The 20,544-nt window shown below is 37.5% G+C and overlaps 1 protein-coding gene across 4 annotated transcripts; it reads right to left on the reverse strand.

Moving 5' to 3' along the window:
- Positions 1 to 8,853: 8,853 nt before the first annotated feature.
- Positions 8,854 to 14,824, reverse strand: cbln18 (cerebellin 18). Of its 4 annotated transcripts, XM_079610475.1 has the most exons (6): positions 14,808 to 14,824; positions 14,559 to 14,694; positions 13,059 to 13,182; positions 12,780 to 12,959; positions 12,551 to 12,682; positions 8,858 to 9,362 (listed from the first exon to the last, which is right to left on the reverse strand). In XM_079610475.1, the coding sequence occupies exons 3-6, from the start codon at positions 13,153 to 13,155 to the stop codon at positions 9,061 to 9,063; spliced, it is 711 nt and encodes a 236-aa protein (XP_079466601.1). In that variant the 5' UTR covers positions 13,156 to 13,182; positions 14,559 to 14,694; positions 14,808 to 14,824; the 3' UTR covers positions 8,858 to 9,060. The 4 variants fall into 4 exon arrangements, with proteins under 4 accessions (XP_079466603.1, XP_079466604.1, XP_079466602.1 ...); XM_079610477.1 differs by lacking the exon at positions 14,808 to 14,824 and having other exon boundaries at positions 8,854 to 9,362; positions 13,059 to 13,177; positions 14,559 to 14,689; XM_079610478.1 differs by lacking the exons at positions 14,559 to 14,694; positions 14,808 to 14,824 and adding an exon at positions 13,931 to 14,011 and having other exon boundaries at positions 8,854 to 9,362.
- Between the last annotated feature and the right edge of the window lie 5,720 nt (positions 14,825 to 20,544).

Here is a 20,544-nt window from a genome sequence, read left to right on the forward strand (position 1 = left end):
TTCCTCGATTAAATTCCAATAACATGCATTCGGTAAATCTGACGGTTTTATGTTTCAAAGTGTTTTGTGTTTTACTGTTGTCTTTTGTATGTGTGGAGCTTCTCAAACTCCGTCTTTGCATATGATGTTAGTTTGAGTTGCTTAAAACCAGGGGTGCGCACCAAAATAAAAAATCCACTGGGTAATTTGCGTACCAACATGGTTGACAACTTTTAATGAAAAAAAGCTTTTTAGATCAATGCTGTAATACTGTATGCGATTTCCATTTGAACTGATATAAATCTGCCGATTTCAGAAAAAAATGCCAAACCGTGAAAACTCGCTTCACTAGGCAGTGCTAAAACCGAAATCACTAAATTACTTACTTCCTGGGTTTGAAAATTGTCACAATTCTTATTAAAAAGTAAAGAAAGAAAATGTAAATATTAGCATTGTATTTTTTAAAGTGTACTATGAAATTATTATATTTTTATTTAGTAATTTTTATATATATAGTATTATCACTTTATTTTGTTTATTTTATAAAAAAAAACATTAAATAAAATGCAGTATTTTTATATATTTGTATAGTTATATTTAATGGGTCGTGCAATGTGAGCTCCAACTTGAATCTCCAGGTGCTTTCATGAGAACCAGATGATAACTTTTTTTTTAACATTTTGTATGCAAATTTTTGCCTTTATTCAGATTTGTAAAGTAAATCATTGATAAACTTACGCCAACCCAGAAGAATACATACATTTCTTACAAAATATGTAATAAGTTCATTGCAATTTCAAAATTGGATGTGTTGATGTTCACTTATTCATTTTAAAGAAGAGTGGCTGTAGCATTTCTATCATAAAGAAAATGTTAAAGATTAAGTGGACATTGGAATTAAATGTTGTTTGGCCAATATATAAAAAGGATCTGTTGATTCTGTGGATTGTAACAACAAAAATCAAAGGCTATTGGTGCCCTCTGCAGGCAGTTGTTATAATACTAAATCGATTATTGGCGCAAAAAATAATAGACTGAAGCCACTTAATGCAGCTTTTAGAAAACATAAATTGTACACTTTGTTTCAAATGTGCTGTTTCACTTATGTTAGTATTAGTTATACACCCAAGAGTGCTGAGCCTCATTTCCAAAATTGCCAATTTTGAGTGGACCGAGTAAATGGTATCACTTCCTCACAAAACGAACACAATCATTAGTGAAGAGATAAATTAGTACATAAGTCAGTCCAAAATCAGATCTTTTGTTAGTTTTGGGGGCATATACACACTGAAAGGTGGTCGTGGTATCTTTTTTTAATAAGTGACATAATTTGCTTTACATTTTAGAGAATTAATTATAATTTTGCCACATTTCTAAAATTGTCGCATAAGTTGCATAATTAATCTTAGTTCTTCTCTCTTCTTACAGATACCTGATGTTCTGAGATGTGCACAGTATGGATGCAATGTTTCTTGATGTTCCTTGATGTTCCCTAGTTTGACCAGGAGTGTTACCGGCATGAGAGCTACATTTAATTTTGTACATGTTCATATGATCTACCTGTTTTTTCACCCCAAAATGTAAAACGTTGTCATTTTCTCACCCTCAAGTTGTTCCAAAACCATATGAGTTTCTTTCTTTTATTCATAAAATCATCTATTATGTTCAGCAGAAGAAATAAACTTGTACGGTTTTGGAACAATTTGATGGTGAGTAAATGATGACAGCATTTTATTTTTTTGGGTGAACTAAGCATTTATATCCAGAAGAAACGAGAGGAAATTAATATAAAAGGCTTTATTTTGTAATATGCCTTTGCTGTCAAGGCTTTGACTAAAATGTTTAACACTTAAGTCCACACTAAACCACTTTAGCAAAAAGTTTCTGCTGCAAGGTTAAAACTTTCAAGCATGTTGCAGTGCTTTTACTTTCGGTGACATCACTGATTGTGTGTGTGGCCAGAGGCACATGACTGAAAGTTTCAATCTGGAGAGTAAAGGTGCAAGTGACAACAAATTGTTTAATGCAATGATAAAAGTTTGCTAAAATTATATATCGACAATTACAGAGTTTATATGTAAAAATACAACTATGTAAAACTAATAATATTTACTTTAAAATTACAATAAAATGTGTTAGATTGTTAGTATGGATATAAACCTTTAATATGATGAGCTACCCATTTAATTACACGTTTTTATTGTAATTTTACACAACTTTGTTTGTAATTTAAGACAACAGAAAAAATACTGTATAAATAATAGAGTAATTGTTCTGTAAAAAAAATTAGCATTACTGTAATTTATCATTAATTATATAATCTGTAAATCTGTCAATTAATTAGTTTACAGATATTCTTTGTCATTTTACAGAGTTTTGAATATAATTTAAAATAACAGAAAAATACTCTTTTTATTTTAGAGTTATTTACTGTACAATTAAGATTTTTTTTACAGTGTACTCGTGCCTTAAAGGGACAATATGTATCTTTTTAGGTATTTTATTATCTAAAATCAATATTTTTATTCATAAATATGTCCTCAATGGTGTACAAATACCTCGGCCAATTATCTGACTTATCCTTATAAATGAAGAATTTATTATCTTTATATACATGGGACGGGTAGGTCCACGGAGGCTTCCATCTAGTTCCGCCATCTTAATACTAGAGAGGGACAAAAAGTACTAAGCCAACGTGCTTCCACAGCGCGTTTTCGTTCAGAGCCAGCAGAAACCAGCAGAAACGCAGGTGCAGAGCAGTGAGAGGCGCTTGAAACGGCACCGGCAAGTTTAAAAGTCTGGATTGCATTGTTATTATGGACCAATGACCATACATATGCCAAGCCACAGGAGAAGAAAATATCGTTGTCAAATGTCTGTCCTGTGATGCACATGGGTGTTTTGTTATTTTGGGCCATGTGCTCTGGTCATTGTCTGGTCCCTCCCCCTTGTTATCTGATTATTGGTTTATTTGTCCCACCTGTTACCCTCCTTTGTTTGCCTCCCTATTTAGTCTCCCTGTGTTTGCTGTCCTGTGCTGGATCGTTATTGTTGGTCATGGTATGTCTTTGTATGTTGCGTCCCTTCAATTCAATTCAATTTCAATTCAATTTCAATTTTATTTGTCACATCCATAGTCATACACAGTACGATATGCAGTGAAATGCTTACACGACTGCCATTGACCATAAAAGAGTATCAGTATAACAGTATAGAAATAAGAAATAAATAAAGTAATAAATGGAGATATGAAAATATAAATATAATATAAATCTAATATAGATATAATATAGATATAATATAGTCCTCGCTCCAACCACCGTATCGTGACAAAAATAGAACGTAAAAGGAAACGTGACCGTAGATTACAGAAAACAAGAGTTAATGTCGGTAATGTGGCTAATTTTATATAGCTCTCCTTTTTCAAAAACAATCCATTAGCTCAAGTTGTGAATATTTTGCTACGTGCATAGGACTGTACAGACAAACAAAATGTATTGCTATTGCTAGACATAAATTGTACAAACCTCGGTCGCTTCTCTTCTCTGCCTTTGTAAACTTTCAATTCTATCAAGATCGTCTCTCGTAGCTGCCGGGCATCTTTGTCGTGGTGGTATTGACTCTCGCTCTCCTCCTCTTCCTTGTCGTCCACCTCCTCGCCTATCCCACTGATCCACTGCCTCTCTGTCCTCTACTTCTACCTCTCCCTATTGTTGAATCATCTGATGATGATATCTAACAATGAACATAATTCAGAAAATATAACAAATAAAGAAGGCATAGGGTGCGATTTGCCGGGGGCGATGCGTGGGATTTCCCCCTTTCTGGTCAATGTATCCCTGCCTCTGCTTAATTATTTTTATCCCCGGTGGGGATAAATGTATCCTCCCCTCAAAGTGATCATAGTGCTACTACACAGTGGCGAGACGGATCACAAAACTTATCACGGATCCGTGGTTTGATTAAAATCAATTTTATTTTTAAAATTATTACTCACTCACTCTTGAGCGTCTGGCGCGAGTGATTTCAATGTTAAGTCAATGTAAAGACGCGTTAATGCGCGTCTAGAGGTCCTGCTGTCCGGTAGACGCGAGCCTCATTTGCGCGTCCAGTTCACGCGAATGAGGCGAATTGCTATCACAGATAATGTATTTTCTATAATTTCACTGTAGCTCAGCATCGCGATGTAAAGTTAACGTTATTGCATGATCACAGTTCATATGTGTGGGGAAAGATAAGCTATTAGAGTAAAAATATTGCGTTAGGCTACTTCAGTTAATAAGAAAAAAGATTTTACAATTCCTGCAAATGCAGTGATGAAGTTCATGTTCTCATGATTTATTTTTATGAATAACAATGTTTCAAAATCTATATCTATGTTTATCTATATTTATGTTATGTGCACTAACAGCTTTAATGAGGAACTTTATTGAAAGGTCAATAACAGAAATAGTAGCAATAACACAACTATGCTACAAAAGAGAAAACTCAAGTCAAGTGATCTTCATTTATATAGCGCTTTTAACAATGTAGATTGTTTCAAAGCTGCTTTACAGAGATAAACTTATAATTTAAGGTAACGGATTGTTTTGGCTTTATAGCGGTTCTTGATTAAAGATATTTTCCCGCCAAAGCCAGCCCTGACCGACTCACCTCGGTCGAAGTGATCATTTGTTATTAAATTAGGGGCCGCTAAGACGACACCGTTGTCTCTACACAGACTTTAAACGCAAACCTGTGATAAGCGCTGATGGCGCTCACGTGCGCATCAAGAATTAATTCTATAGTTATATGCGTTTGAATATATATATGCGCAGGTTTGTAATTCCCTGTCTAAACAAACTACTTGTCTTAAATTTTGATACAGAATTTTATTTTAGCACTTCGGGGTAGATACACGAGCCGAATTTCCCCACAACGCCTTATCTGTAGAGTGGTAAAGGGATCCTCCATAGGGAGAGGCTAGTTGGCACTTAGGCTTGAAGGGAGCCCGGTCTACAGGGTGTCACGTGATTTTGGTGATAAGCATATGGGGATTTTATTTAAGTATTTGAAATACTCTAAATAGACATTACAAAATACACTAAAGTAATTAAATACGTATTTAAAATACATTTAATTGAAATACTGTCTATGTCTGATGATGAGCAGGAGACATGCACTGAATACACAGTAATCTTCTTAACACACCAGCTCGAAATTCAGTATGGACTCATAGTCAGCCTATTTGGAAGAATGTGGGTAACCAAACAGTTGATGTACCCCAGTGACTTCTATATTTATTTCCTATGGAAGTCAATGGGGACCAGCAACTGTCTGGTTACCCACATTCTTCAAAATATCTTCTTTTGTGTTCAGCATAAGAGATAAATTAATACAGGTTTGGAACAACATTAGAGTGATAAAAGAAATAAAATAAAAAAAGAAATAAAAAGAAATAAAAGAAATAAATGTAAAGAATGACAAAATGTTTATTTTTGGGTGAACAATCCCTTTAAAGTCCCTGTAAAGGCAATTCTAAAAAAAAATTCTAAACACATTATAAATGTTAGAAATGTATTGCTAAAACATATTACAAAGACTGTGAACTGCAAAGTACTGAATTGTGGAGTTAGACCGTTAAACAGTTTTTCACCATTGCTATTTTCCGGATTTTTTGGGCGGGGCTAAAACGGGGCTCGATGACGCACTGGAGCCCCTGAGCTCCTGGACACACCCCTACTTGATGACGCACTGGAGCCCCTGAGGCTGGCCGCTCCTAACAAATAGAGCACATTCGCATCAGTTTGGCGCTCAATCGCGAGTTACTGTCAGTTCTATTATTACTACAGCCTAGTTTGCTAGTTAGCTATGCCTTCGTCACGGAAATGCGTAGGCTACTACCTGGATGCGATCATGTACGAAACAGATCGGTGTCCTTATTTACATTTCCTAAAAACGATCACATCAAGAAGAGGTGGATTAATTTTGTGAAGAGCCACCTTGATGGAGAGCTGAGGATCACCACCAAAACCCGCCTCTGTAGTGATCATTTTACACGGGATAGTTTTATAAACTTTCGTCGGAGACAACTGGGATGCTCTGATAATCCACTGTTACTGGTGAATGTGGCCGAACCGACTATATCCCGCCTCGGCCTTCATCCTCCCGTCGCGCCGACACCTGGTGCCATCCTCGGCAGTGCGTGCCCACCAATGAGGGTAGGCTGCCTTGTGTGCTTATGTAATAATTATAGTAACGTTAGGTAGTCCACAGTAACTTAGGCCTACGTACTAAATTCTGCAACCCTCTAACGTGTTTTTATTTATTTATTTTTTATATGATCAATATGATTCCTTAGCCAAGTAATTTAAACTATTATCTGTTCACAAAGCAGTCCCTTCCGACCACAAAAGAGACCGAGTCTTTCATGCATAAAGTCACTCGAGAAGTTGGATGTCAGTCAGACAGGTTTCAGCGCAGCCGGCGGACACGCCCCCAGCGTTTGAGAGCAGAGACCACTGCTCATTTTTTCAAGATTTTGATAGCTTATTTTATGTACTTGCCGGCTTTTTTTATCATTCAAATTTGGCTGGGTGGCTAATAACACATTTTTCTGTGATATGACAAACTCAGAACACATACTTAATTTTGACTTTACAGGGACTTTAAGGACAAGCGGCATCATGTTTACTATTAGGGCTACTGTCTCTTTAAGACCTGAAAGCAACGCGTCTAATATGCACGCATAATATGACACGCAGATTTATCTAAATTTTCTCGGTTTGCTTTCAGTTTAGACATAACCAACTTTCTTTATGTAAACCTTGTGTATATTTGACAGTATTAGCTCAAAAAGACTCTAACAGGCGCTGTTAGACAGGCTTTTAGTACATGCGCGCGTCGGCTGTTTGCGCGCAGAAAAGCGCATTAGAAGAGCGCTTCAGCAGCGAATGACGTTTAACCGGCAAGGCTTTAAATCACAAGCAAATAATGAACTTTTAAGATCTGCAGTGTCCTGTTCCTCTGCGTAAACATTTAATGTGAGTATTTGTCGCGTTGTACACTGGGCTGTTGAGACGCAGACCGCTACAAAAGCACGCAGCAGCTTGCAGCAAGGATCACAGCGCAAATTTGATCGATGCGATATGGTCTAATTCCATATCCAATTAAAAAATATATCAATATATTTTTTATGGTAAATGGACTGCATTTATATAGCGCTTTCACAGACCCAATGGCCACCAAAGCGCTCTACATGTTGCCTCACATTCACCCATTCATACACCGATGGCAGTGTCAGCCATGCAAAGCGCCATCCAGCTCGTCGGGAGCAGCTGGAGTTAGGTGTCTTGCTCATGGACATCTCGACACTTGGTCAAGTGGAACCGGGGATTGAACCACCAACCTTTGGTTTTGTAGACAACCTACATGAACCACTGAGCCACTGCCGCCCCTTTATATCGATATATCGCCCAGTCCTACCACGCTGTTCCCTTGGAGGGCTTGGGCAATAACTAAAGAAACAAAAGCCGGCTTATCCAGTATGGAAATACACACAGAGAATGACACGCCCCTACTGCGAGCTGGAATCTTTAAATATACCAATATTGATATCTAAAACATGGAGAGGCTTCTTCGTGATCTCAACTAACAGATTCTGCAAAAAAGCGAAAAGCACCAGTTTTGAAAAAAAAAACACGCTTCTTTCTCATTTTGTTCGAAAGTTGTGCTGCCGACTTGTGTCCCTACTTTCCGTGATAGGTCACATATTTGTTAGTGAGGATCCAGCACAGGGTTTTGGATAGTGTGTCAATAGTGGATACTTTGACTGCTTTCACATCTGATGGTCAAACAGATGACGAAATACTGTTTCACCAGCACACTCCGAAGAGATGCCAGGAATCAGGTTTAATAGGACTTTGAAGGCTGAAGTGATTTACACTTTAGATGACCATGCTCCGCGACCAACCAACGGACACAAACTGAATTGCTTTCTATGTGGCCAGGAACAAAAAGTATTTTTTGGCAGTAGAATTTTTTTTTGGGAGAACCCAGGCTACACGAGGGGAGCCAGTTCTTCTTTACCATTTCAAAGTGAAATCATGTCATTATTTACATAAAAAAATTAACATTATTGTCAGAGCTCTGCCACAGAGTGTAATGCAGGGGTTGGCATTTGAGGTTTAAATTTGACTTTTTGGAACCAATTTCCAATGGGCCTATTTACACCTGGTCATTTGTGCGTTTTTACTGATTGGATAGCTGACCATTTTGTTAAAACTGTTCCATTTACTCTTGGCAACATAACCAAGTCTCTGCAAAATGAATATAAATATAATCTTCAATTCCTGCACTATATGCAAATTCAACTGAGTTCACCTCAATGAAAGCATGAGCTTCATTTATTGATGATTTCATTATCAGCTATTTTCAAAATCAAGTAGTGTCACTACTTTTAATGAAGACACCTGTGTTTTGAGCTTCAGGAACTGATCTTTCAGTTTCATTTGCAGCAGTTTGCGGTTTTCATCTGGAATGCGAATGGCCTCTCGTTGCTTCTGACCAGGGTCATTTCCTAGAGCCCTCTGTCTCCTTGTAGTTTTCTATTACTTCCAGACTATCCACACTCTAATAGTAATAATAATATTATAATAATAGCCAGTAAAAAAAGAAGATTATGATCCATTATTTTATTACATTCTAAAATAATATAGAACACTTCTAATAACGGAGAAAATGTGTTCTCAGTATAATATGGTTAATGCAGCTGATGCTCATCTGATAAACATGCATTCTCTCCTTGGTCTCCAAGCACTTTATACCTACACATATGAAGATTAAAGCAAATCAATAAAATAATATATAATAAAATGTCAACAAACTGGAAGTTATAAGTGCCACATAAAGCTATTAAAGTAACCTTTATTCATTAAGCCATATACTCTGTTGCAATGGTAGGGTACATGCGGATTTTGTGATTTCTATGACAATTTCACATAAAGAATTCCAGATTAACATCTTTTTTAAATAGTTTTAATCTTGATGGAAGGCAATACAATGAAGATCCTTGTGCATGTGTTTACAGGTTTACTTTTCTCATTACTCAGAGAATGGATAGATCAGATATCCACTGAAAGTGTTATGGCCCTGGGTGTCTCCACAAAGCTGTCTGCCTGAGAGCAACTCAACATAGACTTGACAGCCACGTCTAAGCTGGAGAAGAACAGTCTGAGTACTACTATCCTCTGAATCCTCACGGTTATCCTCCCAGGATGAGGCAATCAGCTGACCGTTCCTCATCAACTGCAGCTTTTGGTAGAGCCGCTCGCCTGCATCGCCAGCTTTGGAATAAGCCGTGAAGGAGAAGAAGTAGAGACCAGCGTGGGGGGCTGTGAATGTTCCTGTGAAGAATAAGGTTCAGCTTGAATACTTTGTATTGTTGGCTTACAAGACTCAGAAGCTGTTTCTTTAAGGATGAATTGAACAAGATGCACTGTATATGGTCATAGTACAGGTCAAACTAAACTCCTGTTTAGATTTACAGTATGTTAAGTGTAACGGGATTAGGTGATTGACAGCAGCGTTTGCCTATCAGCAGTTAGTATCTTCAATTTAAAGGCTGATTGGCTGTTACCCGGGATGCGTCCCGTCCGTTTTCCCCTTTTGTTTGCTCGTGTTGACGGTGGTTGTAGGTAAGCGCGCTATGTTTTAATAAGTGATGATTTTTCGGGAATTGTAACTTGAAATCGTTTTTATGTTAATCACAGTGCAGCTTTATGTGTTGGTGCTGGTGCCCCTTCGCGCTGTTTTGGTGGATTTGATGACTGTCCGCCTCACAGGTATGTTTATTGTTAAAGTCGGCATGAAATCAAAATTGACCATATTTACTTTGTTAGCGGATATTACTAGTCTTGTGGTGAACAATTAATCCGTGCAAGTTAATACACAGAAAATAATTGTTTGCCGTGGTTATCTTTAATCAAAGTCTGAAAAGTTACTTCCGGTCTGGAATGGCGTTCCTTCTCTGCTGACGTAGGTTTGACGGGTTGCTTAAATGCTTAACCTCTCCCCTCAAGCCGTTGCTCTGCTATGGGCGAGAGATGGAGAGGAGGAGCGCTGAAGTAAAACCCTGCCCTCTGTTCAATATTCCGTTTCACTTGGAAATGCGTCACAACACTTTAGAAAAGTCGTTTGCAACATCCGGTTCACGCGGACTTTAAGAGCTTGTTATAGTGCCGGTATAGCTGTGTGGGCTTAACATTCTTTTTGCGTACTAAATAGGCATGATATCCTGTATCCCACTGTGTTATCGGTGGCCATGACTGTGGCCATGACTGTGACCAACTAGTGTCTATAAAGCGTGCTATCTGGCGTGATGTCCTGATGGTAAGTGTTCAAACGTAACTATCACTGGGAGTGGGGATAGTATTATGATTGGTAACATCTCCTTTTGTGTTCGTTATAGGATTCTCCCTCTCGTTCTATGCCGTGATTGTTTGCTGCTGTTTTCGCACTGGTAAAGCGCTGCGGTTCATACGGCCGCGCAGACGCGATCATCACCATAAATAAAAGGGGACTGCTCGTTTGATTCTTATCGTGCAGTTTTAGTGCCCTGCTTCTCATTTCTGGTTTGTTTGGGAGGACTGATTAGCTCCTTTCGTTTGTATGAGAGCTAAGCTGGCCTCTGTTCCCTTTTTTCTTTTGATTTAACTCTCCCCCTCCCCTCCCCTCCCTCCCTCCCCTCCCCTCCCCTTTCTTTCATCTTAGAGAAAAAGAAAGTGTGCGAGAAGTAGATTGAATACAGTATATCTCCATTCTGGATGTATTATGTGTCGAATTATTTTAAAAAGAAGAAGAAAGTTATGAGCGCTGCAGTATAGTGTCTGTAGGAATGTTATGTGCTTAAAGTCTAGTGTGACCTTGGCCAGAGGCGTGCCAAGATTGAGGGGGGCCCCAGGCAAAATTAATCAATGGGGCCATTCAAATATATATTTTTGTAAATATATATTTTTTTACCTAGAGATATAATTATACAGCATAAAAAAGTAGTCAAAACACATCTAACAGAACATGAATTGTTTATTGTTTACAACATTAAAGTACTTAATTAAGAAAGGAATTTAAGTAATGCTCCTATAAAGAAATATAGCCTATTGTTAGGATCATAATTTTATATTTTATTATTATTATGTTAGTTTATCAGATAATAGTTAACTTAACTAATTTAGTTCTTTTTTACATGTGTTTTACAATGCAGTACAGACACTTTCCAAGCGATGTTGCTGTGTACCAAAGGTATTCTATTTCAGCCTGCATTAATAATACCATTACATGGCTTGGTTCAATTAAAATGTAGAATGCGGTCTGTTATTTCTTGATAACAGATCGCTGCAGAGTATTGCCTTGAAATGAAAAACAGAGCGTTGCTATGGACTCACAGGATTCTAACCGTAGAGACGGAGCGCACTATTTTCTTTGGCGGAAGCTTAGCGGAAGCAATACAATCGTAAACTATCAATAAACTCATTTTTAAATCAATATTTTGTTTCAAAGTAATGATTTATTTGGTAGGTAGCCATGTAATAAGCGTGGTAATGTATAGCAAGTCGGTAGTTAAGAACGAGGTTGTGTGCTTTTTTTTTTTACATTTCTGAATAACATTCTGATAACAGATCAATCGAGATAGACTCGATAACTGATTTAAAACAATACGTATTACTGTGAAAACTAGATGTGAATTGAACAAGGAAACAATTTTTTTCATTAACGTTAATTATTATTCTTAACGTAAATTAAGTCAATCATCATCTCATTCATTCTTCATCACTTACCGCAGTTCTGTTTTTTCTTTTCCACTTCATCTTACTTTTTTTTCCGCTTCTGGCTTCCAGATGGATATGTCCTCTTCATGTTTAATACATGAATTCATGCATTTCTGGCTATGATTCGAAAATAGCTATAGAAACGCGAGTAAGCAGCGGCAGTTAGAAAAAAGCGCCAAAGAGAGGGGGCCCCACCAAGGGGTATGCGGAGGTGTGGCGGCGTCACTGCTTGTGCGTGCTATATTAATAGGAACATTTTTGATTGTTTAAATGATCGATCCTCGGGGGCCCCCTCAAAATGCGGGGCCCCAGGCAATTGCCTGCCTTGCCTGTCCTATTGCAGCGCCTCTGACCTTGGCATTATTTTCCCCTTATTTCCTCTCTCTAGCCGAGTTCAAGTCAAGTGGTATTGTGTCGTGTCCCGGCTCTCTGCCCAGTTATCCTGTACCTGTAGCATTGCATTCTTCTCTCCATTCACACTACTTGCCTGGTTACTGACATATGCCTGCCTGCTGCACTTGCTTTTCCCTCTTGTATTGGCTGCCTTTTCCCATGCTGACTATTGATTTTGACCTCAGCACCTGGTCCTCAATCTCACCCCTTCACCGGTTCTTGACCTATTGGACTGCCTTGTATTAATTAAAAATGTATTCAATAAAAATTCAGAACTGCCTTTGACTCCTCCGAGTGTTTTTTGACATTAGGTTTATGACACAGCCCTAAAATGTAAAGTTGTACTGTTGCACGGTGTATTTTGGCCTGCTTACCCAATGCAGAATTGTACCCATTTCCCTGATTGAGTGAGACAGACTGGTAAGAGATGGATATGTTGCTGGTGAAAGGCCCAAGACATCCACTCATTGGTAGCATTGCAGCTGTGAAGGCTATCTTAGATCCAGCTTAAGGATGGGACAGAAAGCAAAGAAAATTCTGCAAACATTTGCATAATGTTTTATCTCAGATAAGTAAATGTGAGGTGACAATTGTGATGACTACCTGTGACTTCCTCTATTTGGTTGTTCAGGTGAGACAATCCTTCCCATAAGCCAACCAAACGTATGAAGGTGGCCTCCTCCAGCTCAAACAGTGGCTTCGCAACACAACAACAGCCCTGCTGTCTCCCGAAGGCACATTCACAGTCCCATCCACCACAGGGCAGAGTCCCTGTCCAACTCACTGAAGGGATACGTAACAAAAGTAAGTAGAAGTGAAACAAAGTCCTGCAAAACCTGTAATTATATGAACCTGAAAATAATTCATGATCAAATGATTCACCAGCAGTTTCACGCAGGAGGTCAAAGGCAGTGGCAGCCTCTGACCTTGAGCAGAGACAGAGCATCATCAACATACATGGACCAGCAAGTGTCTTCATCCTCAGAATCCCCAGAATCCAACTGTCCTTTAAAATAAAACTGTTTTACATATTTAAATATATATGTATTATACATATTACATACATACATACACATGCACACACACAGTAGAGCTGAAAAATCAGAAAATATGGGATTCAAAACTACTTCAAACCCTTGAAATGTGAACAAAAACCTTCATCATTTAAAACATAACAAAACAAAGAAACATAAAAATAAAGAAGAAATATTATCCCCCAGGTCTCTACTCGAGTGTTTCCCAACCCTGTTCCCAGAGACACACCACTAGTGCGCATTTTGGCTGTGTTCCCTGTCTACCTTTGGAGAGTGGTCGTCGTGTGATCCAGGTTGACCGTAAGCAATCGCATTATCCCTTCGATATTGATCATTTGCTGCCAGAGTTATACAGATTTGAAACACAATACAATACGAATACAATCGGAGTTACATTCAAAAATATCCTGGCTCTTCCAAGCTTTATAATGGGAGTGAATGGTACCTGAGATTTTGAAGCCCCAAAAAGCAAATTAGTGATGCATTTTATGACTATATTCAAAGTAAAAATGATGACTGATTACATCTCGATAATGTTCTTTATACTTTGTAAGTTAGTGTCACAATCAACAACCAACACTTATTGTTTTTCTCTCTGGGCAACAACATCTCAACTTTGTGTTACAAGGTCAACCGTAAATGAGGGTGGCATGTAGAGAACTGTGTTTAGAGTTGTGCAAAAAGTTTGTTTTTCAATTGCAAACTGAGTGTAAAGCGTACATGTGTTTGAAGTTTTGCAGACTTGGTCTGAAGATTCGGTACATGAGTGAATGGTTTCACTGAGTCGGCGTCAAGTTCCACTTTTAGTGAGTAAGCAGTTTTAAAAAACTGTAAAGTTAACAGGGGAAATGGAGAATTTTTCAATTCAGTTTTTCATAAATTCTTATGCTGACGGTATAATTTGTATTAAATAAAAAATGCAAAATAGAAGTATTATCACCAAAAGCACTCATATTATTTTCAGTTTATAGATTTTAATTAATTATATAATAAACGTGTGAGCCCTAATATACAGTATAAACATATAAGCCAGTATAGAAATTAAGTAACAGGGAGATGTCTTATTGCCCTGAGGAATCTATGGAATCAAATAGACAGAAGCTAAAATACGACATTGAAAAACTACAGTGCCAGCTAAGAACAAACATGACAACCAACAGCAGGATAAATACACCCATACATGAACCAGACGTTTGTGAATTATTTATATAAAACTACTACTAATGTATCTAACTAGATACAAGTGAGCCTGTAACTATGTTTTTCAAAAGTTGTATGTAAAAAAAATACATACAAATGAGTATTCTGCTTACTTATGTTTTTAAATATAATTTATTTGAATACTTACTGCTATGAAGAAACAGATGAGGTGGAGAAGAATGGAGTCAGTCACAGACCAGAGTTGGAAGTGGACCGTTCTTTGCAGCTTTATGCAGTGGGTGGAGTTGCTCCGAGTTCCTCACCCTCTGAAGCATCTGATAAGACTAAAAAATTAAATAAAGAATATGGGACACCACGATGCCTTTCATTTGTTCCACTTGAACATGAATACATGAAAATGATATTTTGTAACTGATACCCACAATATATTTCTTACCAGAATACTCTTTCAACTCCACATGGATTACAGATTATATCATTCCAGCAGCGGTGTGATTGTTCACCAGTCATTTTAGCAACAAATGAAGAATGTGGCAAAATCTGAAGTCCAGATCTAGAGGTGGGTGCAGGATTTGGTTTCCTGATTCTCAGAACAGGGTGTAGACTAGAGAAAGATGTGAATCTAAGATCATTGTTTACAGTGTTGTCTCATGTGGGCCTGTATTTGAATTGTATCCCAAATCTTGAGCACAAATTTACTGTGATTGTTATTTAAGATTAAAGTGATATGTTGGCAAAAATAACTTATTTTAAAGCGTGGGAGGGCCATTTAAGTGTAAAATGAAACTCATGTTTGTGTGTCTGCCACAAAGAAAAAATATCCTGAATATATAAAAGGCTAAAAGCAATTCCTCTGTGTGCCGTGACTAACAAAAAGCTGCAGCTATGTCTCCAGCAAACTGCCAGGCACACAAACATGAAATGTCCCAGGCCTGGACCTCTCTCACCTTCCACTGTCGTCACTCGTCCCTTTACCCATCCATCCTTCCGGAGATCCTCCGTGGACTTGAGACCGGTGTGCCGCTTGGGTGTCTCTCATTAGGCTTCATTCCACCGGCCTTGCTCTGTTCCCACAGATCACATCTTGGATAAGTTTCCTACATTGTTGTTTTACAAATGCATCAATACAGACAATGATGTGCAAATGCAGATGTTTTGCTTGTGAAAAGCATATATACAGTAAAGATGAAGTGTCCAAGTTGTGTCAACAAAAAACAAATGGTATCAGTCTCACTCCCTTGCAGGGCCAAGATAGTGACCCTTATGAAAAATAAGTTTATCCAAGTGTGCTATTAGTAGCTATACTTCTTTTAAACTAAAAATAAAAAATGAATATTTTCAGTCTATGTTTTATGTACTTCTCAGAAACATACTTACAATTGCAGTTTAGTATACTTGACATGTACTGAGAGAAAAGTATATTTGGCCTTATACTTGTATTTATCTTTTGATTGAGATGTACTTAAAAGTATAATAAAGTATTCCAAGTATATACTTGGCTTGTAGTTGTGTTTACTCTTTTGATTGAGTAAACTATTAATGACCTTTTTTCACATAGTTTCGCATACTGTCTTATAAACTTACAAAAATGATTGCTTACACAAATGTAAAATAATGCGATCATTAAACTGCATATAAGATCAAAACTGCCAAACATTACCGAATGAAATATTGACATATAATAATATTCAAATATTGAAAGAGTTTTTTTTTTTTTTTGGCTTACACACAATTTCTACAGACAAACATCAAATGATTACCCGGTCCCAGATGACAACAAAGCTTGACTGCTCTGGTCCATTCCTCTGGTCATTGGGAATGAGGATATTGTGAAAAGTGATAATGTGGGCAGTTTTGTAAGGACCAAGAGTGACATGAGGATGGACACCATTGTGACTAATGGCTGCACACATTGTGATGATTCCACAACGCTGTCCAGAGACATTGACGATAGAGCGGTGCCCTGTAAGGTTTCTTCCCCCTACGTCTTGTTAAATCTGATCTCATCAACATAGATGAAATCGTGATGTTCAGCAGAAGCTTCTAGTTCAATAACTCTCTGAAACAGACGACAAAACATTGTAAGTATGAATGAACACATAGAGCAGTCATTAAAGGGCACCTATTATGGAATTTTGAAATTTACCTTTCATGCAGTGTGTAACATAGATCTAAGTGAACAAAAACATCCTGCAAAGTTTGAAATATGAAAGTGCACCGTATATAAAGTTATTGTCTTTCAAAAGTAAGAGTCGACTCTGAGTCATTTTTATGAATCGTTAGAAGACCGAAGCTTTTTCTCTGACTAGATGACGTCAACTTGTCAAGTTATTTGAATACGATACGCCCACTTATTGCTCTCCAAGGCCAGGGGAAATATCATGGCGACGAGACGCTGTGTTCTGAAGTGCGGCTCAAAAGCAAACTTTTTTCATCTGCCCAAGGAGGAGCATTTGAAGACTAAGTAGCTACAATTCATATAACTATACCACAGAAGTATAGTCCGAGCCTTGTGCTTTGTTCGCGCCATTTTGAAGACGATTGCTTTTTAAATGCAATTAAACTAGGATTCGCGAGCCGGCTGATATTGAAGGAAGATTCAGTTCCAAGTGTATTTGCATCAGCTTCCTCCTCCGTATCACAACCTGTAAGTGTTATTAATAATTGTTGCTTTTATGTTTTATGTAGCATGCTTAATAATTATGTTGTTTGTTGTGTAAGCACCGTTTAGCTTCTAGGTCTTCAATGGCAATTGTATTGAGATATGTGAAGTGTTTGTCGTTGTTTTCAGAGTTGTCTTAAAGAATAGAGTAATACCTCGTAGTAACGTAACTGCATTTTGTTTTTGTTTTTAAACGTTTATGCATCGGGCTAACGCAAACAAAGACTGATTATGCTTTTACAATATGAACTCTGGGCTATGCTCGCACAATCTCTGCACAGAGTATACCAATCACAACTGACTGGGTCATCTGACCAATCAACGCAGATTAGCGTCGCGCAAAGGAGGGGTTTGGAAAAATGAGTCGTTGAACGAATCATTTGAGAGTCGGTGAGCAAATCAGGTAAAAATAAATGCATATTATACGACAACAAATGTGTTTTTTGTCATTGCATGCATGTAAAATTGTTGTTGGGGACTCCCAAACCAACATTAGGAACATTTTAAATGTCATAATAGGTGCCCTTTAAAGACAATATAGCTTACTTGTACATATTCATAGCAAAGATGTTTCACGCTGTCAGAATTTCGTTCAAATGGTACACTGTAGATTTGCTTCATTCAAATCTGATTGCGTTTCAGGAGATTGTTTATTGTGGATAAACTCACCCTATTTATGTTACTGAATGTTGTGTTGTCAGTGCTAATGTGTTGTTGTAGTTGTAGTTGTTGTGGCAAAACAATATTTAACAAACGCAGCATTCCCAGGCAAAAGAGACGTCAATATTCAAATTGTATTTAAAAGAAAATATACATTTATTCTGCAGAATAGTTCCCAGTCTAGCCACACAGGCCAGCTGCAGGGTGAGGGTGAAAACCCACCAACCCTAACAGCCCAGTTTGCAGGCAGAGTGAGACCAAGATAGGTGTTCTTTCTGGAGTCTTATAATGTTCTCATCAAATGCATTCTTTAAACACCCACCCCAAAGGAACAAAGGAACCCCCATGGTCGCCTTACCCCTCCCTAGCCTGGGGTCTTCTCAGTGACACACACACACACACCTGTATCAACGTTACAACATAAAGCTCAAAATACAGAACACATGGCATTCATATATTATCATTGAGAAAACAAAGAAAAGATTAAAATTGCTACTACAATTCTCCCTGTTTTTCATTCTCTGAAAACAAAATAAACGCAACAATTTTAAGTAATTTCATCATATTTGTACCTTTCATTTCAATCTTCCTTTTATCCCTTCCGTGACCATGTGACTAAAACCCAAATGTGAGACATTCAAAACTGACCAATCAGATAATTACAACTTCCCCATTGTACCAAAGGTGGGACAATTTCATACCCCCAAAATACACGCATCTTAGGCCTACAGGCCTTGATAACTATCAGCACCTCGGTGCCTTTACAGACTCCAAATTGTCATTATGGAAATAGGTTGTCAAAAACAGTAAAGCAGATGTCTTTGTTCATTTCAAATATCTTGGATTATTTTCAATCCTACAATTTGCCATTGGTCCCGTTGGCCACACACATGGAGTCCAAAGGTGACACAGTTCATCTTTCTGTTTTGTGCAGTTACATCTTCAGACTTTTCGTCCAAGCTTGTAGCAATAACAGTTTGTCAGTTGTTCAGTCTTTATTCACCATCCAGCCCTGCATGAGGAGACTCCATCAAATGGTCTTTCACCGTTCATAGATGTGCAATTCATCCATCACACACTTCACAGGAACAGTCACTGAATCTTGGAACAAACGCCGGTTCCTCTTTCTGAGGAGGACACAGAATGTGAACTTGGGTTGCAGGGATCCTGTGATTCTAAAAGAACATCTAGCACAACGACACAAAAGCAGACATATCTCATTTGTCATTGGTCAGAGGATTGATATGGTCAGATTGAAATTAATCTCCCGGCAAAAAGCCCTTAAATTGATGTACTTAAAAAAAATATGGTCAAGGAATGATAAAAGGAGATCTTACAAGTTCTTACACTGTTTCAGGAAACACTCAAATACATTTCATTATAACAAAACAACAACTGCTAGTTTAAAGCATCATTTCATGAAGAGTATCAGCAAAATATTCAGTGTAACCAAACACAGAGATTCAATTCAATTGATGTCCAAAAATATTGTTGCAAGTCAAATGGACAAAATACAAATAAACAAAAATCAAATAAGTTTCAGAAAAGTTTCAAAATCATCAATGAGAATACAAATAGTTGTACTTCGGTTAAAATGAGAAATACTGACATACATTTTAAAATAACTCGGTCAGACAAATGCTTACTTAAATGATAAAGTAAATCCAAAGAAAAACAAAACAAACAATTTTCCGTATAACTGATCACTTGAACCTTGTTGAAGTATCAAGCAATTAAATATTAACTGAATCAGGGTTAAATGGATATGCACTGTCACCGCTTTGTCATAGTATGAAAACCATATCAATTCAACACCCCTGGTTGATTTGAATAAACATACAAAATAATAAAATTATAACAAAACCCCTGATTTCAAATCCTGTCCTTGTACGTCATCTCGTAACACGCATGATTGCTGCTTTTAACCATTTTTACGTTTCATCGTCTTCAGAAAGAAAAACAAAAGAAAATCAAAGAAAAACAAAACAAAACAAAAACATATCTTAACTCAATTAATACATTTCACTGTAACTTCCGCTACTCGAATCGTCTGCATAATTTTGTTCATCCTTCTAACCAATTTAGCTGTTCAAAATTAACTCTAATATTTCCATTATGGACCGTCTTTTTTGCTTATTACACATCAATTAATAGATTTTCTACATTTTCACCAATCAAATCAATACCTAGTTTGAATCAATCAAATAAACGTACGTAATGGAGGCTGTTACTAGCACAAGCCTTTGATCCCTCACTTTATACTTCGTTGGCATGTGTGGTTGCTGATATTGGTTGGTGTAGCTTAAGGTAAGATGCTTTGACACAGTTGTCACAATCTCCAACCTTGTTTTAGGACTGAACCATTTCCTGGCTGCTTTCACCTGTGAATGCAGATCTTAAAGTGTTTTTGTTAGTGACTGCTTGTCTACTCGGTCGTCCCTCTTGATTCGACCTGTGGAATCATCAACCTGAAACATTATCACCAGATAATTTCTTGCACTCATAGTCCTTTTCCCCTGAAACACACTCAACCCACTTTGCTCATGTTAACAAAATAACATTTATACATTTGGAACAGAATCAGTTCTGTTTGATGCAATCCATCCTGACATCCTGCAAAATAATTTTTTTTTAATTATGCGCTGTGCATGTGTGGCACCTTTCTTTCTGCCACAAAAAAAAAAAAAAAACCCAGGCCAGGATATTTTGTCAAATTCATCCATAGGCATATTTTACTGCACGGTCTGCCGTGTATCAAAAAGTCTGCATCCTCTGTAAAGAAAAACAAATGTCAAATAGTTAATTCTTTTGTTGTTATGCTGCTGCATCTTCCCTGTTTCCTGTTGAAAAC

Source organism: Phoxinus phoxinus, assembly GCF_949152265.1.
Source record: "Phoxinus phoxinus genome assembly, chromosome: 4".
NCBI lineage: Eukaryota > Metazoa > Chordata > Actinopteri > Cypriniformes > Leuciscidae > Phoxinus > Phoxinus phoxinus.

What these genes read in the sequence shown, in the direction of transcription:
- cbln18 (XM_079610477.1), bottom strand. Translation starts at nt 13,155, where the DNA reads ATGAAGACACTTGCTGGTCCATGTATGTTGATGATGCTCTGTCTCTGC. An exon ending in CCTCCTGCGTGAAACTGCTG is followed by an intron (nt 12,960 to 13,058) that starts GTGAATCATTTG and finishes GTATCCCTTCAG; the next exon opens with TGAGTTGGACAGGGACTCTG. An exon ending in CCAAATAGAGGAAGTCACAG is followed by an intron (nt 12,683 to 12,779) that starts GTAGTCATCACA and finishes CCCATCCTTAAG; the next exon opens with CTGGATCTAAGATAGCCTTC.